This window comes from Leuresthes tenuis, unplaced genomic scaffold (assembly GCF_036924035.1).
Source record: "Leuresthes tenuis unplaced genomic scaffold, fLeuTen1.0.hap1 SCAF_10, whole genome shotgun sequence".
NCBI lineage: Eukaryota > Metazoa > Chordata > Actinopteri > Atheriniformes > Atherinopsidae > Leuresthes > Leuresthes tenuis.
The window spans coordinates 35912816-35932107 of NW_027325364.1; the positions used below are offsets into that span (position 1 = coordinate 35912816).

A 19292-nucleotide genomic window follows, 5' to 3' on the forward strand; every position below is an offset into this window, starting at 1 on the left:
CAGGTAACCTGCTGTCATCAGGTGCTTCCAGAATGCTGTTACTGTAGATTCTGTCAAATTTTCTGCCTATCTATAAAACTAGAACAGCTTTTACTACATTTGTTTCTATTTTCTAAATGAAGTTAGTCAATGTAAACAATGAAAATCAGTTCTTTGTACTTGTGTGTGTTAAATAAAGGTATAAGTTTCAATTCAATTCAATTTTAGAAATTTCACAACTTTCCTGTAAATGGGGTTCATGTTGAAATGGAAGCATTTGATGTTAAATTTACAAAATACATATCAGCCCTGGAACATAGCTGTCAGTCCGTGGACATGTGTTACCAAAATGAGTTTAACAAAGTGCAGAGGGAAATGAATTTGAAAATGCCCCATAAAATGATATAGCCCAATAAAACAAGAAAAAGATACAGAGAAAAAATAGACTCAGGAGCAATATACACACAATAAAACGATAAGTGAGGAAGCACTTCTGTGCATCAAATACTGTAAAATCAAGGTTGTTCAAAGTATCACGATCATTAGAGTAGCTACTCTGATAAATAACTTAATAGTTAACATCATATCTAATCAGCTGATAAAGTGTCCCCAAAATGGTTCACAACTATAAACCTGGCTTACAGCATGAAGGATATAAAGGCAGAAATGTTTAATATAATGAAGAAGAAAGTGAAGAAATCTATGGATTAATCATACAAAACAGGCTCATATTTTTGATCAGCCGTAGAGACACACAGAGAAATCATTCATATTTATGCTCAAGGTCAAGATTATTTATATGCAACAATGTCAGCGGTGTAAGACTCAAAGACTCTTCTGAGAAAATATCCCCTTATATATTATATTATATCAGGAAATGCCAGTCAGAAACTTCTGCCATAAATAGTACCTTTGAGCATCTCACAAAAGATTTTACCGACCCTGCATCACAGTGTTATCAGTTCATTTGTGTGAGAAGAGTAGCGTCACTGAGTTTTATGATGTTTGTGAGATCCAGATTTTAGTACATATTTATATATTTGTTTATAAACAAATATATCAAAATTGAGTATTTCAAAGCAATGCATGTATGTACAGGTATTTGCTTGTTTGACCTCTTTTAACTGCATATTAAGTTCACATAAATAGCAAACACTATATTTCACAGCCCGTACTGTAACTGCCCTATTGATTTAATGAAAACAGAATTCTGGTGCTTTGTTGATTTTCCCAGACAACTCTGGAAAAGAAAAACAATGAAATGTTGAAAATTGTTGATGTTCCTTACTACCTTTGAGCTTTACCTTGATAATGCACGCACACGCACACACACACACACACACACACACACACACACACACACACACAATACAGTTGTAGTCTGCCAAGTTTCTGACTGTATCACTCCAACTGGTCTCAGTGGAAGCCCATAATAGGCAGTCTGAAATGTATAATGACAAAAACATCAGGTGATAAGATAAGCACTCCTACTATTGCCTAACAGCTCTTTCCATGATCTGTTCAGAGGTCATGCTGAATACAAAGAGATGGTTGTAAATGATTAAGCACAGTCAAACAAAACCAGCACCAGTGGAAAAAAAGACACAAAGACATGAAAAAATAATGTCAGATCAAGGATGTGAGAATCAAAGCTGCTGAGGAACTGACAACTGACATGAAATAGTAGCATGGTAGCATGATTCATGGCAGAGCACAAAAGAACATACAGTGCTTGTCATACATATACTATTTATTGTCATTCATATATATATATATATATATATATATGCCTTTAAGATCAGCTCTCTCTTTACATTAACAGCACCCTCATTACTACTAACAAAGTCCCAGTCTGTTCATCTTTTGCGCCAACTTGCCATCACTCAGGATGAAGATCCTAAGACACTTCAATTCCCCTGCCTGTTGTAGAAACTTATCCCTGACCCAGAGGTAGCCCTTCAAAGATAGATAGTTTTCAAATATTGGAAGGTCTCTGGTTTAGGACAAAAAGAGCACAACTGAAATCCACACAATTTTCCTTTTACCATAAAAATTGAGGGATGAGTTAAGTTCCTTCACAAAAGCATTTGCCAGAATGCTGTTGGGTCGGCAGAGAAAGTCGTAATTATCTTTTTAATGTGCTTACCAATGGTTAGAGGTAGCTATGACAGAAGACAGGTAACAATTCAAATATCATGTTTGTGATCATTGAGTTGTATTACTAATTCAGTTCATTTCAGTTATATTTATATCATGCCAAATAACAACAAATGTCATCTCAAGGCACTTCAAAGATACAATCCAATTCATCGCAATACAACCATAACCCAATAAAATGAAATTCATTGAATTACAAATTGGTCCCATTCATACACAATTAAAGAGAGACAATTTAAAACAAAAGTTGCCTCGCTAAGGAAACTAACTTCTCTTCGATCCAATCCTCCATCCTGAGCATGCACAAGGCAAAACTCCCTTTTAACAGGAAGAAACCTGCATCAGAACCACAACCAGCAAGAATGGCCATCTGGCTCAAACAAACGCCACAACACCAGACCTGCTGAGAAGGAGAAACACAAGTTAATGACAACAATAATCTCATATGCACATGGACAGTATGGAGAGTACTTCCCTCTATGCCTGCACTCTAGTTCTACTCTGTCACCCCTGTCAGCTCTGACAGAGCCTGACTACTGGTTTCTTTCCATGTAGCTTATTGTTAGCTTTGATGTTAGCTGCACTGTTATATCCTCATTTGTAAGTTCCTTTGGATTTGCCTCCCATTCTACTTTTAGTAACTCTGGGAATCACAAGTAAACCTGCAGTTTGAGAGAAAGTACTGTGCTGGTAAAAAATATCTAACTATGAGATCTTTAAGATATTATGGAGCTTGGTCATTAAGAACTTTTAGTTATGAATTGTTTAATTAATTACCTCAAATTATGACGAACCTCAGTTTTACGTTAAGTGCACTGTTTGTTTACTATGTCAATATCTAATCTCAATGGTCTTTGAACTCACAAGAACATTGATTTGGGTGTCTCCCACTTGAAACAGCTCCAAGTCTGCCTGTGTTTATAGAGGACATTGCTGCTTTAAGGCATGGCTGTTTCTAGTTCTTGTTCACTAGCAAAATATAACAACTTTCACAGCTTGTTATGAGGAAAGGAAACTTGTAGTTTAAACCAAAATTTCTGCAACAAGGCTCTTGGATCAAGAAACAGCCATCTTTAGTAATCTAGAATTGTTGGTTAAGATGCTCTAGAAGCCAAGAATGCTTCAAGAATAATTATCCAGAAAGGAAATGAGTATTATTAGAAGAATGGCAATATAATATTTGAAAATATGTTTCATGAAAATATTATGTGGCATAAAAAAACATTTTAAGCAACAGGATACTATATGATAATTATATATGGGCAATCCATTTATATAAAAGAAATAACGTGACACCATACCACAGTGTGATTTGAATATCTAAACCTGTCAATTTTAAGGGATTGCTATTCTTAATACTATCAGGGTTAGCTTCTTCAAAGCTGAACAAAGTATCATTGGATAAATCAAAAGAAAAGTTGGAAAAAGTTTCAGTGCATGGAAGATCACTGCACTCCTGCCTGCTTTTGCAGCAGATGGTGCAGGAGGAGGACTGCAGATGAATAACCGATGAGATTACTCTGAGCAGCACTCATGGGAGCCAATGAATGGTGATTACATAGAGATTAGATTAGAATGAAAATGAGTTTTTCACTGTGTGAAGACAATCTGTGATATGAGAGTATAAATGCATGTAAACACTGATATTATACTGCAGTTGAACATTAACTGCATTATTATTAGAAAGAGACGTGACTCATTGGCTGTTTCTGATCAGATATGACAAACTCAGTGACTGACCGGCATCTTCCCAGATATGATATAATATCCCAGATATGCCCAGAGATAAAAGTAATTCTTAAAGAAAAGCTCTCTCTATTTTCCTCTTGTGGATGCCCACAAGTTGTTTTTTCTTCCTCTGGATTTGTTTCCTGTTAGGGCAACTATTTCTTCTACTGAATTACAAAGACCAACAGCTTAGCCTATACTGTTAGTGGCCAGCTGAATTGGTTATGCTTTATTCATGTTCCAGGTTTCACTGTAGCAGCCCTTGGCATTAATAAACAGCGTAGAGTTCAATGGGGACAGTTCAGCTGGCCACTAACACTCCTACCAAATCATCCATTTTCTATACCGTCAAGCGGTTGGGCTGGAGCCTATCCCAGCAGTCATCGGGCAAAAGGCAGGATACACCCTGGACAGGTCGCCATGCAAACAACCATGCACGCTCACACTCACTCCTAGGATAATTTAGAGCCACCAATTAACCTAACATGCATGTTTTTGGACAGTGGGAGGAAGCTGGAGTACCTGGAGGGAACCCATGCATACATGGGGAGAACAAGCAAAGTCCACACAGAAAAGGCCCAGGCAGGGATTGAACCCTCTTGCTGTGAGGTGACGGTGCTAACCACCACACCACCGTGCAGCCCAATACCAGAACATAACATGATTAAATGTAACCAAATCAAGAGTTACTCACATACGATTTCACCTATTCAAGTTTTTGAATAGGTTGTTCAGTGATTGAGGGCTTTGAAGGAAAGTCTTTTCCCCTTTGCAGATTTGGGCTGTCCAACTTGAACCTTGACGGCGGCTGTAGCTCAGGAGGAAGAGCAATCGGAAGGTCGGTGGTTTGACTCCGGCTTCCTCGGAGTGTGTTGAAGTGTCCTTGGGCAAGACACTGAACCCCACGTTGCCTACCGATGTATCCATCGGTCTACGAGTGTGTGTATGAATGGTTAGAAAGCACGTAGTTATGTATATAAGATGTGCTGTATGAGTGGGTGAATGCAGCATGTAGTGTTAGAAGCGCTTTGAGTGGTCAGCTAGACTAGAAAAGTGCTGTACATGTACAGTCCATTTACCCAACAAACCAATCCATCAGACCCCTCTGCAGTTTCAACATATCAACCCAAACACCACTCATTTCTTGGAAGAGTGTCCTCTTGATAATGATAATATCATTAACCTTCAAGTTGCGCCAAAGAAGAAGCCATTTTTGTCTCAGCGAGAGGTTTAGGAAGTACTCCCTTTTCCATCTGCTCCAGAACTGTTCTGTTAAATATTGTACTCGGCGCCATCTTCCTGTGCCATATACATCCTCCGTTACAAAGCTTCCAAGGGGTGGCAAAGCAACCTTGAACTTCATTAGAAGAAGATGGTTTGGAATTAAGGGCTCAAGTAACCTTGGATCATTGATTACATTAACATTGAGAGGGCGGCTGTTTACAATTGCCACTGCTCAATAGAACAAAGTTCTAACTGATGCATCTTCAAGTCTTCCTGCACACGGGGCAACAGTAATGCGGATGGTACACATTTGCCGCTTCCAGATGAATAATTTCTGCGTCTTTTGTGGCCATTCATGAAACAGATGAGAAATAGACGAAGGCATTGCAGCAGTCATTCGTGTGTGTGTGTGTGTGTGTGTATGATAGGGACTGCATCGTACAACTGGAGCAAGGAAAGTTGGCTTCCAAGTACAAGTGCTGTGTAGGCTGCAAGCTATAATCAATGCAGTTCCAGGTGAGTCCTGCATGTTTGTATAATGAAGGAGATTAACTCCAAACTTAGCTGCAGCTTCGATCATGGAGGAAACACCTGCTCCATGGAAGCAGGAAACAATCCCTCTCTGGTACCATCATTAAATGCATAATAAATAATGTTTCTGTCTTCCCAAAGATGCAGCTAATTAAAGGTTTAATGTATTATACTCTAATGTATTTTTAATGTTACTATGAAGAAACTTACATCAAGGGCTAATGGATGTTTTATAATCTAACCCTTACTTTATGATTTTATTAACCATTATCTAGCCTGATTAACACGTTAATACGTATCTTTTATGGACTTTTGACATAGACTGATGATTATCATAACGACTTCAGAAATTCTAACCAAGTAAGAGGACAAGGACAAATTACATTAGATAACAGTTTAAAGGAATGAACTTGGTACATGTAGACAGTTAAATAGCAAAACATGCTGCTAACCTGCCACTGATAGTCCTCCAACATAAACCAGTACCAACTGCTGAAGTTATTTGGTGGCGTCTTCTTCTCGCTTTGCACTCTTTTAAGAGGCTAAACAAAGAGCTAACAGGGCTGCTGGAAGGGACAAAGCATGCAGTTTGTCTGCATTCTACAGCATTGCTACACTCAATATTCCTATAATCAGCCTCTCCTGTCTTTTTCAATGACAAACGTCACTTGGTGGTCGGTCTTACAGTTAACTGACTGATCCAGCCAAGCACATCAGCTGTTAGAAAAAAATAGACTTTCACTTAATTTACAGAACAATAATCCACAATGTAATTGGTTGAAAACTCATAGTTTAGCAAATGAAGGAATTACAGTGATACCCTAACTGTTATTCATTCTTAAAGGTTAGATTTCTGTGAAACTGAATTTTTCTACTCATGATATTTAAACAGTTGGTGTTTAATCACAGACACAGCAACTGATTAACAATAAATATACTGTGTTTTACGAAATGCATATATGAAAAGACAAATGACTGACACATACAGTAAATCTTTTCCAGCTATGCTGTCATATCACTTGTTCCATATCTGATCCCAAAGCATCCCTTCAGAGAATTAATAAAAAAAAAAAAGAAACTTTACAAATCAGGTGCAATGCAGTCAGAACAGACTCCGGTGGTTTGGTAAAATCCGTGAACAGACAGTCCTGTCCACTCAGTGGCTGCCGTGTGGAAAGCAGCAGGCCCCTGCTCTCCCAGTCTTGGATGTTCTGCTGTTGTAGACACAGGGTGGGCTCTTTGCATCATTCTCCTCTGCTCCAACCTGTGTTAGTAAAGGCTCCAGGCCTGCTGATGCCGATGCTGGAGTGGAAGAGACGAAGAGCTAGAGGAAGAGGTGATGAGTTCGCCAGGGCCAAGCTGCTTTCCACACGCACACATTCAGTCCAATTTCTCTTTCTGGACCAGCTTGGGAGCATCTACAAAATCTCGCCCGTTAAAGAGGATAAGGCCACCTGTCACAACGCTGGCTGTTCCCCAGAAAAGAACATAAGCCAGCATCTCAGTCCACGTGTCACCTGCCAAGACAAAACAAGCAATAAATATTTTCAGATTAAGTATTGCAAATATTACATCTTCTCTGTCATTTATTAATTACCTAAAACAAGCCTTCATTGGTTAGTCTTTTTCTTTTTTAATTTTTCAATCTTGTCAATTTATAGTCTCTTTCATATATTCACTGGAGTCCTGCAACATTCTAAAGATGTGGTGACATGTAAGAACTCAAATGTCTGCAAGATTTGCTCTGAACTTCTTGCAGACATTTTCCACTCAGTCATTTAGTAAAATCATCAGCAAGAGAGAAAATGTACAAACATGTCAGCAAATATTCTGGAGCATTACTGTGTGGTGTGCGCTGGTGAGAGGCCTTTCAGCTCCTCACTATTGTACATGCATAGAGATACGTGCAGAATTTATATCAACACAATAAGGAACTTCATCTGCTGTTCTCAGTGTAGTAAAGAAAGCATATTTCTACAGAATAACTTCTGCATCACCTGTGCAGAAGATTCTCCTGCACCTCATCTTCTGCAGAAAACCTCCTGTGGTGATGTGTGAACAGAAACTGTCCGCATATTCTGAACATCTCTGGTTTTTATGAGCGAAAAAAATGATTTAGATCTTACTTTAGCCTTTTCAGCCCAGAATTGGTTATCTGGGTCATTACTTTATCTAGGTCTTCTTTGTGTTTCATGTGGCTCCAAATGTTTTCAGTTGGTGAAAGGTCTGGACTGCAGGCAGGTCAATCCAGCACCAAGATTTTTCTACTATGAAGCCATGCTGTTGGAATAGATGCAGTATGTTTTTTAACATGGTCCTACTGAAATATGCAAGGTTTCCCCAGAAAAAGACGTCATCTGGATGGGAGCAAATGTTGCTCTAAAACCTCTATGTACGTTTCAGCATTGATGGAGCTTTTCCAGATGTGCAGGTTTCAAGTTCCATAGACACTATTCTCTGAATCTTTGGACTTTATTTTGTGTATTGCAGAGGATGAAACTTTCAAAGTCTTCATAACTTTACATTGAGGAACAACATTTTGAAATTTCCCCATAAATTGTGGACAGTTTTATGAGGATATCTGAACCTCTGTCCACATTTACTTCTGAGAGACTCTGCCTCTACCAGTCATGTTGCAAGCTAGATAACTAGATACAGAGAGACAGATGCAAGGTGCAAGGTGGAACCAGAGCAGAAGGAGGGTATCAAAACAGCAGGAGACACTCTTCTACTGGCCTGAAATTATACTTCTGCACAAAGGTCATATGAGGCTTAGACTTGCCTGTGTTAGCACAAAGCTAATATTATGTTACTAAATGATAATATTAGGATACCTAGTTCCCATTAGATGTGTTCATGTGTGACTTTAGCTGACTTAACAGTAAGTTGCTGGCTGCCAGATAGAATTGAGTTTAAAATGGCTGAAGTGGGGTCAAACATGCGAGTGTGCACACTATACAACAGCTGATGCAGCAGGAATAGTTGCAAGAGCAACACTGTGAAAAAAACATTTTTGTCTGTTTTAGTGAGCGCCATGGCTTGGCAGAAACATTGTGTTGTCAGAAGAGGGAAGAATAAATCAGACAAAAACAAAATTAGAATTTACAAGCCACTACTTCTTTTACAGTTATTTTCAGACTACTTTTACAGCTTTCTTGCTGGAAATGATAACTATAGACTGTGGTTCACATGTCTGCAGAACATGCATGTCGGCCAAAGTTATGTTATCACACCAGTGCTTCCCAGCCAGTGCAGGCTGAGCCAGCCTAACCACAGCTACCATGCTTCTGCAAAGTTTTAATGTCATGTGACTTCTGCAGCTCCAGAAAATCAGACAGATTTTCTAACAATCATGGAAATGTTCAACCATGTTGTTAATTGTTAACTCAATTTGTCTTGTAGCATATAAAAACATCACATGGACACATAAAGAAGGTTGATTTTCACCAGAGACAGGCTTCAAAATGACTGCTACTTGTAGTGAGGTCCAGTTTGTCTTACCAGCCATTAGGAGGCAGATGATGCACATGGAGAAGGCTACAACCATGATGATAGGCAACTACAAAAAACAAAAGACGACAAGGGTCACAAAAAATATATCAGAAAAATGCATTAGTCTCTGTCCCTGACATTTTCTTACTGTCAAAAACTTCCAGTCCTTCGGGTCACGCAGTGGGGTGATCCAGTCAGCTTCATCCACAGCATAATTCCCCAGGAACAAATCGATGGAGTCCTGCATTAAAACAGAGCAGCTGAAGTGTTACAGCTGTCATGTCGGAATAGTTCCGATAAAGAAGTAAGAGTTATACTACATGACAAACTGTTCAGTTGTATTCAGACAGTTTGGTCTGAACACAACTGGCTCTATGCTTCAGATATTCATATGAGTGAAACATTTTTATCAAGTCATTTTTAAGTTCTATACATCCTTACACAGTCCAGACTATAAGAATGTGAACATTTACATTTTTTTGTGTCAGAATTTCTGCTCTATACAAAGCAATGGACACTAATGGTTCAGGTCTCAGCTTTAATGAAAGAAGCTTGAGGATGCAGCCATTTCAACATAAAGTTAAGACCTAATAAGACATTGAACATGGTTCTCTGTACACACTGTTTATGCCTCACAAAGCACGTCTATCTGTTATAGTGTTTGGCTGCCACTTGGGGCAGTCTCAAATATGTGGAACAGTCTGAACGGTGGGCAGCTGTTGGTCCATTAGCTTTGCTCGGTCTACTTTGACTTCTGTCTGACCTGCTTTGTTATGTAGTAAATCTAAGTGTTAATTGATTAAGATTGTTCAGTGCAGCTGTTGTCTGAACCATCCATCTGGACTTCTTTATCATTTTGTCCATTTTGTTGTGAAATCAGTTGCTGTCATCACCCTCTAACCAACTTTCAAACAATCAGCAACTGATCAACTAGGCAGAGCCTATGTGTTGTTAGCTTTTCAGAGGACTGCATATGTCCGTGAACAAATGGCCATCTGCAGAGGCTGAGAGTGATGTGGACAGATATCCTTGTGGATGCATCAAACAAACCTAAGTCTCTCTAGCAAGTCCCTGGAGGTTCTGGTCATTAAATCTGTACTTCGTTGATATGAAACATTTCCCAATTTGGAGTGCTTTTCTCTATATCCGAATGTCCTCAAGCTTGGCTTTCAGTTCTTAGCCATGTTTCATCCCAGTAAGAAAAGACCTACAGTTGAAAACAGACAACTACACAAGGAACACTTGGAATTTTGACATTTGTGGTAAAAGGGCCACATCATACACAGTAAAACACAATTTCAGTGAAGTTTTAGTACATACTATGTTGTAGTGGTAAAGCTACAGCAGCGGCTCAATCTTTAAAAACATGTTTTGGAAGGTTTATTTCACCTTGCACCAACTTTAAACCATCAGATGCCTGTAATACTTTATGTAATATGACTGTACCGCATCAATAACTAATCAACTGTATTACAGCTGGCTTTGAAACGATAGCTGTCCACACTCACCTGTCTAAACCCATCAGAGAAGTTGTTTTTGTAATATCGAATCATGGAGTTCCAGCCATCCATAAGCAGGCCCAAATGAGTTCTCTTTCCTGTCCTGAAAGATCAACATGCAGTACAACATCAATCAGAAAATCAATCTTATAGATGATAATGATGTGTGCGTGTGTGTGTGTGTGTGCGTGTGCATGTACGTAACACAACAACAACACAAGGAACGGTATAACAGTATACCCCATGGAAAACAAAATTGAAGAACAAGATCGGCTTCTCACCCTATCCTTAACCCAGAACTCAGACACCCTGCGGAGGAAGCCCATTTCGGCCGCTTGTATTCGCGATCTCGTTCTGTCGGTCCCTACCCACAGCTCGTTACCATAGGTGAGGGTAGGAACGTAGCTTGACCGGTAAATTAAGAGCTTTGGATTCTGGCTCAGCTCCTTCTTCACCACGACCGGGCGATGCAGAGCCTGCATCACTGCATTCCGCCTGTCAATCTCCCGCTCCATTCGTCCCTCACTGTGAACAAGACCTCGAGATACTTGAACTCCTCCACTTAGGAAAGGATCTCATTCCTAATCCGAAGAGGGCATTCCACCCTTTTCCTGCTGAGGACCATGGTCTCGGATTTGGAGGTGTTGATTCTCATCCCAGCCGCTTCACAAATGGCTTCGGTGAGAGCTGAAGATCACGGCCCAATGATGCAAACAGAACCACATCATCGTCAAAAATCAGAGACCTGATTCTGAGGTCGCCCAACCGAACCCCCACAATGCCCAGACTTGCACCTAGAAATTCTGTCCATAAAAATTATGAACAGAATCGGTGACAAAGGGCAGCCCTGACGGAGTCCAACTCTCACCGGAAACACATCCGACTTACTGCCGGAAATGCAGACCAGACACCGGTTATACAGAGACCGAACAGTCCCTATTAAGGGGCCCGGCACTCCATACTCCCAAAGCACCCCCACAGGACTCCCCGAGGGACACGGTCAAACCACTATGTTCTTCCTGAAACCGAGATTCGACTATTATTGTTTATATAATTATATGTCATTTTTAGTTTTTATCTAAACTTTTTAGTGATTTTTAGTGATCTGCTTTTTACTTACATTTCGTTTTATTTTTTGACTATGTGCACTGCTATTAGTACTAGAGCAGTGTACACAAGAGAAGAACTGTTGGCGCAAGGATTGGTCGCGGAATTAAACATCCAATTCCGACCGAGCTAAAAAAGCTGTACCGTGGATGCAGAGCTGGAGCAAAACAAAAGGCAAAGAGGGACAACAGGAGGTGGAGGTACAAGCCTTTTCTGCCCTCTGTGATTATGGGAAACACTAACTCGGTACCAAACAAGTGTGATGAGCTAGAGGCGCTTGTGCGGAACCAACGGCTGTATAAGGAAAGCAATTTTATTTTATTTTTATTTTTTTTATTTTTTTAAATTGGCTCTATATGAATGTATTGGATTATGATTACAATTAATTGAATTCCAATTGGCTTGAATTGGACTATATTATTTAAGTGCCTTGGGATGACAATTGTTGTAATTTGGCGCTATATAAATAAAATTTAATTGAATTGAAAAACAGGCTTCTTCTGTCCAGCCGTACCTCCACCTCTTCAGCAGCTCCCACCACCATGTCTCCTGAGTCAAGCTACAACCTCTTTGTCCATCTATAGAGGAGGTTGGAGCTGAGCTCAGGAGACTTCAGTCAGGGAGGGCTGCAGTCCCAGATGGAGTCTGTCCAAGGCTTCTGAGGGACTGTGCTGGTCAACTATCTGTCCCTCTTCAGAGGCTCTTCAATGTGAGCCTTCAGATGGAAAAAGTCCCGGTGCTGTGGAAAACTTCTTGTCTCATAATGGTGTCCAAATTAGGGCAACCGGTGGAGCTGAATGACTACAGACCAGTGGCTTTGGCATCTCATATCATGAAGACCTTGGAGAGACTCCTTATTTGTCGCATGAGATTGCATGTTGCTGAGGATCTTGACCCCCTCCAGTTTGCCTACCAGAAACACTTAGGAGTGGAAGACGCGATTCTGTACATGCTGCATTGGGCATATGCTTATTTGGATGTGCCTGGTTCATATGTGAGATTCATGTTCTTTGACTTCTCCAGTGCCTTCAACACCGTACGGCCTCCCATACTGAAAGAAAAGCTTCTGAGAATGGTGTGGCCCCCTCCCTGACATCGTGGATTACAGACTATTTGACTGCCAGACCACAGTATGTCAGGATGGGGAGATGTATTTCTGGAACACTAGAATGCAGTACTGGGGCTCCGCAGGGTACCGTTTTGGCTCGTTTTCTTTTCACTCTGTACACATCAGACTTCAGATATAACACAGAGTCCTGCCACATCCACATCCATTTGGTAGTGCTCCTGAACACTACCAAAACCCAAGAGCTGGTGGTGGACTTCAGGAGATCTAAAACTCCATATCAGTCAGTCTGCATTGATGGAGGGGAGATAGAGACTGTTCAGACCTGCAAATACCTGGGGGTGGTGCTGGATAATAAACTGGAGTGGTCTACCAACATAGAAGCAGTGTACAGGAGGGGCCAGAGCCGTCTCTTCTTCCGGAGACGGCTCGGGTCCTTCAATGTCTGTAGTGATATGATATGCATGTTTTATCACACTATCATTGAGAGTGCACTGTTCTATGCTGCTGTCTGCTGGGGGAGTTGCACTACAGACAAAAACTGTAGGCGCCTGGACAAACTGGTGAAAAAGGCCAGTTCTGTTGTAGGTAGAAGGCGAGACCTTCTCAGTGCTGTGGTGGAGCAACGGATGAGGAGTAAATTATATTCTGTTTTGGATAATAAAAGACATCCTCTCCACAGCATCCTGGCAGGTCAGAGGAGCAGCTGCAGTGAGAAGCTCATCTCACTGTGCTGCAGGACTGAGAGGTTCAGGAGGTTCTTTGTCCCCACAGCCATAAGGCTTTTTAATAGTGACATGTTCTTCTCAAATGTATTTATTTCATCATTGATTATTATTATCATTATTATTGTTGATGTTGTTGTCTAGTATGAAATCATTGTAAATATTTATAATTTTTGAGCTACTCGACTCATTTGAATTTTCCCCACTGGGGGATGAATAAAGTATTTTTCTATTTCTATCCAACGGATCATCCTCTCCAGTACCCCTGAATGGACCTTACCAGGAAGGCACCCTCAGGTCCCCCTTTTTAAAGAGGGGGACCACCATCCCGATCTGCCTGTCCAGAGGCACTGTCCCCGATGTCCACACGATGTTGCAGAGGCGTGTCAACCAAGACAGCCCTACAACATCCAGAGCCTTGAGGAACTCCGGACGGACCTCATCCACCCCCATGTCCAGGTTTTTGCCTCAGCAACCTCTGAGGCTGTGTTCATCAGCTGCTTCCAGAGTCCCACTGGTCAAAAAGGCCCGATAAGACTCCTTTTTCAGCTTGACGGGTTCGGGGGTTGCCGCCACAACAGGCACCGACCACCTTACGGCCACAGTCAGCAACCTCAACAATGGAGCCACAGAAAGAGAGTTCCGAAGCCCAACCCATGCATCGAGGTGAGGCCGACTATATCTAGCCGGAACCTCTCAGCCTCACGCACCAGCTTAGGCTTCTTCCCCAATAGAGAGGTGACATTCCATGTCCCAAGAGCGAGCTTCAGTAGCCGAGGATCAGACCTCCAAAGTCTCTGCCTTCGGCTGCTACCCAGCTCACACTGCACCCGACCACATTGGCCCCTGCCACGGGTGGTGAGCCCACGTCATCTCTTCGGGCTGTGCCCGGGCCCCGCATCCAGCCCTGGCTCCAGGGGGAGGCCCCGGTGACCCACATCTGGGCAAGGGAAAACGTGCAATTGTCTTTTTCTTCATGGGGGTCTTAGAGCTGTTTTTTGTCTTGTCCCTTATCTAGGATATGTTCGCCTTGGGTGGCCCTACCAGGGGCTTAAAGCCTCGCACAAAAATAGCTCACAGAATCATTGGGACACGCAAAGCCCTCCACCACGGTAAGGTGACAGCTCATGGGGGGCATTGGAATGTCATTAGGAGAAACTTAATGCTGCCAAATGATATACAAAAGAGGCAGGATGATCACAACAGAAGGAGTTCAGCTACCAGAAGACAATAGAGCAGATGTTCAGGAAAGCTACAGATACCCTAGAGTTCCACAGTCAAATGGCAACTATGAAGAAGTCACAAGAAAGTCAGCCCCAACCAGAGACAGAAGTCACAGACCAATACAAGAAATCTCCCCACAAAACACAGAGGGTTTCACCTCAAGTCCAGCACCCTGAGATTGTACTCTAAGTGGAAGAAAGGAGGCTGGGGGGCTAGTGAGGGTCAGAGCTGCTCTTCAGGACGAAACAACAAAGATCCAGGAATACATCATTAAGATGGTCCCCAGGGATTAACTGCTAAGTGAGTGAATCAGACAGCTGAAGTTCAATGAAGGAGAGGAGGAAGTGGAGGAACCATCTTGGAAGGATGAGCCTCTGTACGGAAACTATCTCCATTTTCATAAATTCGTGAGCTTACTTTTTTATGTGAACTTTGCATTCATTATTCTTACACTCTAAACATGATTATCTTTTTTAACTTTTTTTAAGCTGGAAAATATTTCATATCATTTATACGATGGTGCCTGTCTCAAACAGAGCACCTCTGGCTGAACACAAATACAGGCAGCATTTAGAAGAACACAAACAGTAACGACAATACAGTAACAGGGATATGTAGCAGGAAATAGATTCTCACTGGCTGCAAAGACAGACACAAGAAAAAACAGACAGCACACTTCCAGACAGTTGGTAAATGTATTATATGAAATAATGCAACTGTTAACCAATGTTTTCCTGCTGTTTCTTATTGTATTCTGTGTTTAACACAGGAAAATAACATTGTTTGGTTCGTTATTCATACGTCATAAAAAAACCAAAAAACAGTACAGTGATCTGCTTTAATGACTATTGGCTCATTGCTCTAACTCCCATCTTCACCAGATGTTTTGAGAGACTCCCGCAAAAAGTCCATCAAACCTGCTGACCTCACCTGAGCCGCACAAACTCACACTAGGTGGAGTGGACTGAACCAAGGCTAACAGACAACAAACCAGCTTCTTCCCACAAGCAGTTAAATGCAGAACTGCTAATGTGTTTACAGGATACATAACCTCAATGTGTTTATTTTAAGTTCATGTTCATGACTATTATTGTCTATTTATGCCGTCCAAGAGCTGCTAAATGCTGTTTCATTGCCTTTTAAAAAAAGATAATTCTGATCTAATCTATTCTATCCAATCATCAGCTGTTTACAACAAACTGCCCCAAGGTGGAGCCAGAGAACATGAATTAGAAGTCCACAAAAAGTGTGCCATGACATACTTGCTGAGCTTTGTTCAAATAGTCAGGTTGCTTGAAAACTCAATGTGTTGGTCTTAATTGTTTAAAGAGAACATATGGGCTGCATATATGTAAAAGTGTGACACTCAGAAGGCCGTTCAGATTTTCAGAGTAAAGTTATGTCACTTTACACGTTTTCCAGCCTCCTTCCCTCTGTACCACTACAACTTGAGATGATGCTACAGACACTGTACCTTGAAAATGGATGTTGAACTCTTTTGTCTTTTGCTTTTGTAGCGAACTCAAGTGTGGAATTTAATACAAACTTAAGACTTTAAATGACTGTAACATTCTTTTGTGGGGATGGTCAATGTGGAAATACCAGATGGGGGATTTCTACATCAAAGAAGAGAAATTTACAACAACCTTTGTCCACGAAAGCATTTTGGGGAAGTTTCTCATCCCCTCTTTCCACAGACCTGTGCCATAAATTTAGGTAAATGCATTAATAGCTTAGTGCTAACTAAGCTGAACAAACAACAGACCCTCTCAGGAGAGTATTGGGGAAAACCAGAACAGGACCCTTCCGACCCCATATGGGTCAAAGTAAACAATGGTGACAGTTTGCCCTGACTCTGACTCAAGCCAGAGACGGTCGCTGCATGGACCTCTCAAAAGGATCTATCTTTGTACAAGTTCTTTCATGTTCTCAGTTTTTCATGATCGTACGTGGAAGGATATGAAAGAAGTAATCATTTTGGAAAATGACTAACCAGCTTATGGAGCCACATTGGCCCCCTAGTGTTCCGTAGAACTGAATAGTTAAACCCAAAATTAAATCAGCAACTCGCATATGACATGTGACATTTATATGAAATAATGCAACTGTTAACCAATGTTTTCCTGCTGTTTCTTATTGTATTCTGTGTTTAACACAGGAAGATAACATTGTTTGGTTCGTTATTCATACGTCATAATTTTACAGATATCTGATATCAGATATCTGAATTTTGAGACTCATAACCATCATTATGTTATGTTATGTTGATGTCTTCATAGCCTAAGTTTATGCTATATCTTTACCCTTTATATCTTAACAAGTTATGGTGTTTTAGAATCCTCTGAACAAATGTTTATGAGATGGAAGAATGCAGGAGTTGCTTTGAGGCACCCTCCTTGCAGGTCGCCTTACAAAACACACCCAGGCAGACGTCACAACAGTTTCAGGCATACCATTGGCTGACAGTGTAGCGTAGGCCTACGTCATGCCCCGCCTCCACGAATCAAACTCTGGAAACCGCGAGGAAAAGTCAGAATATTGAAAGTTCAGCAGTCCAGAAAAGAGATCAGTAGAGAAGATGAAGAGCAGAGAGTTTTAAGATTGATGGAATGGGAGTCTGGCGGAGAGTCTTTGAAAATCGCAGGAGAGGAAGATGAGATGGAAGAAGAAGGTCCAAACAAAACAGAAAGAGAAGACTGTAGTAGAAAGAAATACATTTTGCGTTTTTGTTCGTCCGTCATCCTGCCTCCTTTCTATAGCACGTTTTAAACTCTGCTGCTGCAGCATCCTCACCTATTTTTGATCACCAAAAGGAGCCAGCCTTAAGCTTGTCAACCTTTTTGTCAATCTTTGGTGAATTTAAGTTCACCTCATCAGAGTTGGTCAGCAACCAAAACCAACTCCACCCTTGGACAATTTTGTCATTATTTGCGGTGAATTCCGACACACCACCCGTTCGTCTTCAAGCTACCAAAAGCTACCAGAAGCCCTCCGGCGCATGAAACCGACCGGTCCAGTCCCTGATAGTCAACCACAATGAAGGCTGTGAGACGCGGAACCGAGAGAGACAAACCTGTGGTTTGGAGCTGACCTAACAGTAAGATCCACCCTGTTCTTACATTTCAGACGGTATGCGGTGGGTGCCGAGAATTTGCTGTTAAAATGACAAATTAACCCAAGTTGTTAGCTTTTAAATTCAAATAGTAACAAACCTAGACTATATGAATGATTCCGGTATCCATCCATCCCCTCCCCTTAGTTCCTTTCAATTCACTAAGTGTTTCTTATATCCATCCATCCATCCATCCATCCATCATCTGCCGCTTATCCGGGGGTCGGGTCGCGGGGGCAGCAGCTTTAACAGAGAAACCCTGACGTCCCTGTCCCCGGCCACTTCCTCCAGCTCTACCGGGGGGACCCCGAGGCATTCCCAGGCCAGCCGAGAGACGTGTCCTGGGTCTTCCCCGGGGTCTCCTCCCAGTGGGACGGGCCAGGAACACCTCCCCAGGGAGGCATCCAGGGGGCATCCTAACCAGATGCCCGAGCCACCTCATCTGACTTTCTTATATAATCATCCATATTCGAAGCATTTCTCCTGTTGTCTTAAGGTTCTTGTCTTTGGTCTTGTCATTTTAATAAATGATTCATATATATATAAATAAATATATATATATATATATATATATATATATATATATATATATATATATGTCAAATCAACCGATTTTTGTGTATGTGTTCTTTACGTAAGTGTGAGTCCAACAAAATGAGAATTCACGAGTAACGGCTATATGAGACTGGAATTTATTAATTATTCATTAATAATTAATTATTGATTTAATATACCAGAATCGTAAGATTCTGTCTTTTTCCTTCAATTGACGGTGGTGTCCTAAAACGAGGTAAAAAAAAATTCTTATTCAGATAGTGAGAACTTTTGGATAAATCCTTATATCTTATCACATCACGCTACGTGTGTCCGCTATAAATATATATTGTTGGTGCCTCGTGTGCCGGCTAAATATAATTTGGCTACACTTTGCTATCCTAGTCAAAGCTCACCAGTGGTCATATATATTCACTTTACTGGAGAAATAAATGGCCTAATATTGCTTCCATAGCACCATGTTTAAAGTTGTATATCCTGTCAGAGAAACTTGACATCTAATTGGTGTTCTTTGATTTCATCATCAGTAAAAACCAGGAATTACAATTTTCCATTTGCACCATCAGTACAGCACCCTTAACAGCCTTTTACAAAAAAAAAATATCAGTGAAGTATTCCCAATGTAGACAACAGTTCTTAGTTCCACTAAACAGTTGCACTAAAAACCTTAAGGTGAAGTGAAAAAAAGAAATCTTTTTCCAATGTTTTTCCAAATTTTTCTCCCCAAATCACTTTTTCCTGTTTTTGAGAACCCATATGTGGGTGTTTGAAGTCACTACAAACTGAAAAATTTGAAGAAGATATCTTACAATATCGGCCCGTAGATTTGAAAACATCTCAGTTAGTTACCAGCTCAGATGTTCGGTGTACATGTACGTATTTGTTCACCCCAC

General features: G+C 41.0%; 2 protein-coding genes across 3 annotated transcripts in view; both read right to left on the bottom strand.

Moving 5' to 3' along the window:
• The window catches only part of tcaim (T cell activation inhibitor, mitochondrial), a 382005-nt gene that overhangs the window by 86221 nt on the left and 276492 nt on the right, over positions 1-19292 (bottom strand). The window lies entirely within an intron of this gene.
• Positions 5999-19292, bottom strand: part of sacm1lb (SAC1 like phosphatidylinositide phosphatase b) — a 32977-nt gene continuing 19683 nt past the window's right edge. The window contains exons 17-20 of the mRNA XM_072395007.1: positions 10620-10713; positions 9260-9352; positions 9121-9178; positions 5999-7136 (exon numbers count right to left, since the gene is read on the bottom strand). Of these exons, the coding sequence (XP_072251108.1) occupies positions 7000-7136; positions 9121-9178; positions 9260-9352; positions 10620-10713 (382 nt within the window). The 3' untranslated portion in view covers positions 5999-6999. The remainder of the gene's footprint in view (positions 7137-9120; positions 9179-9259; positions 9353-10619; positions 10714-19292) is intronic.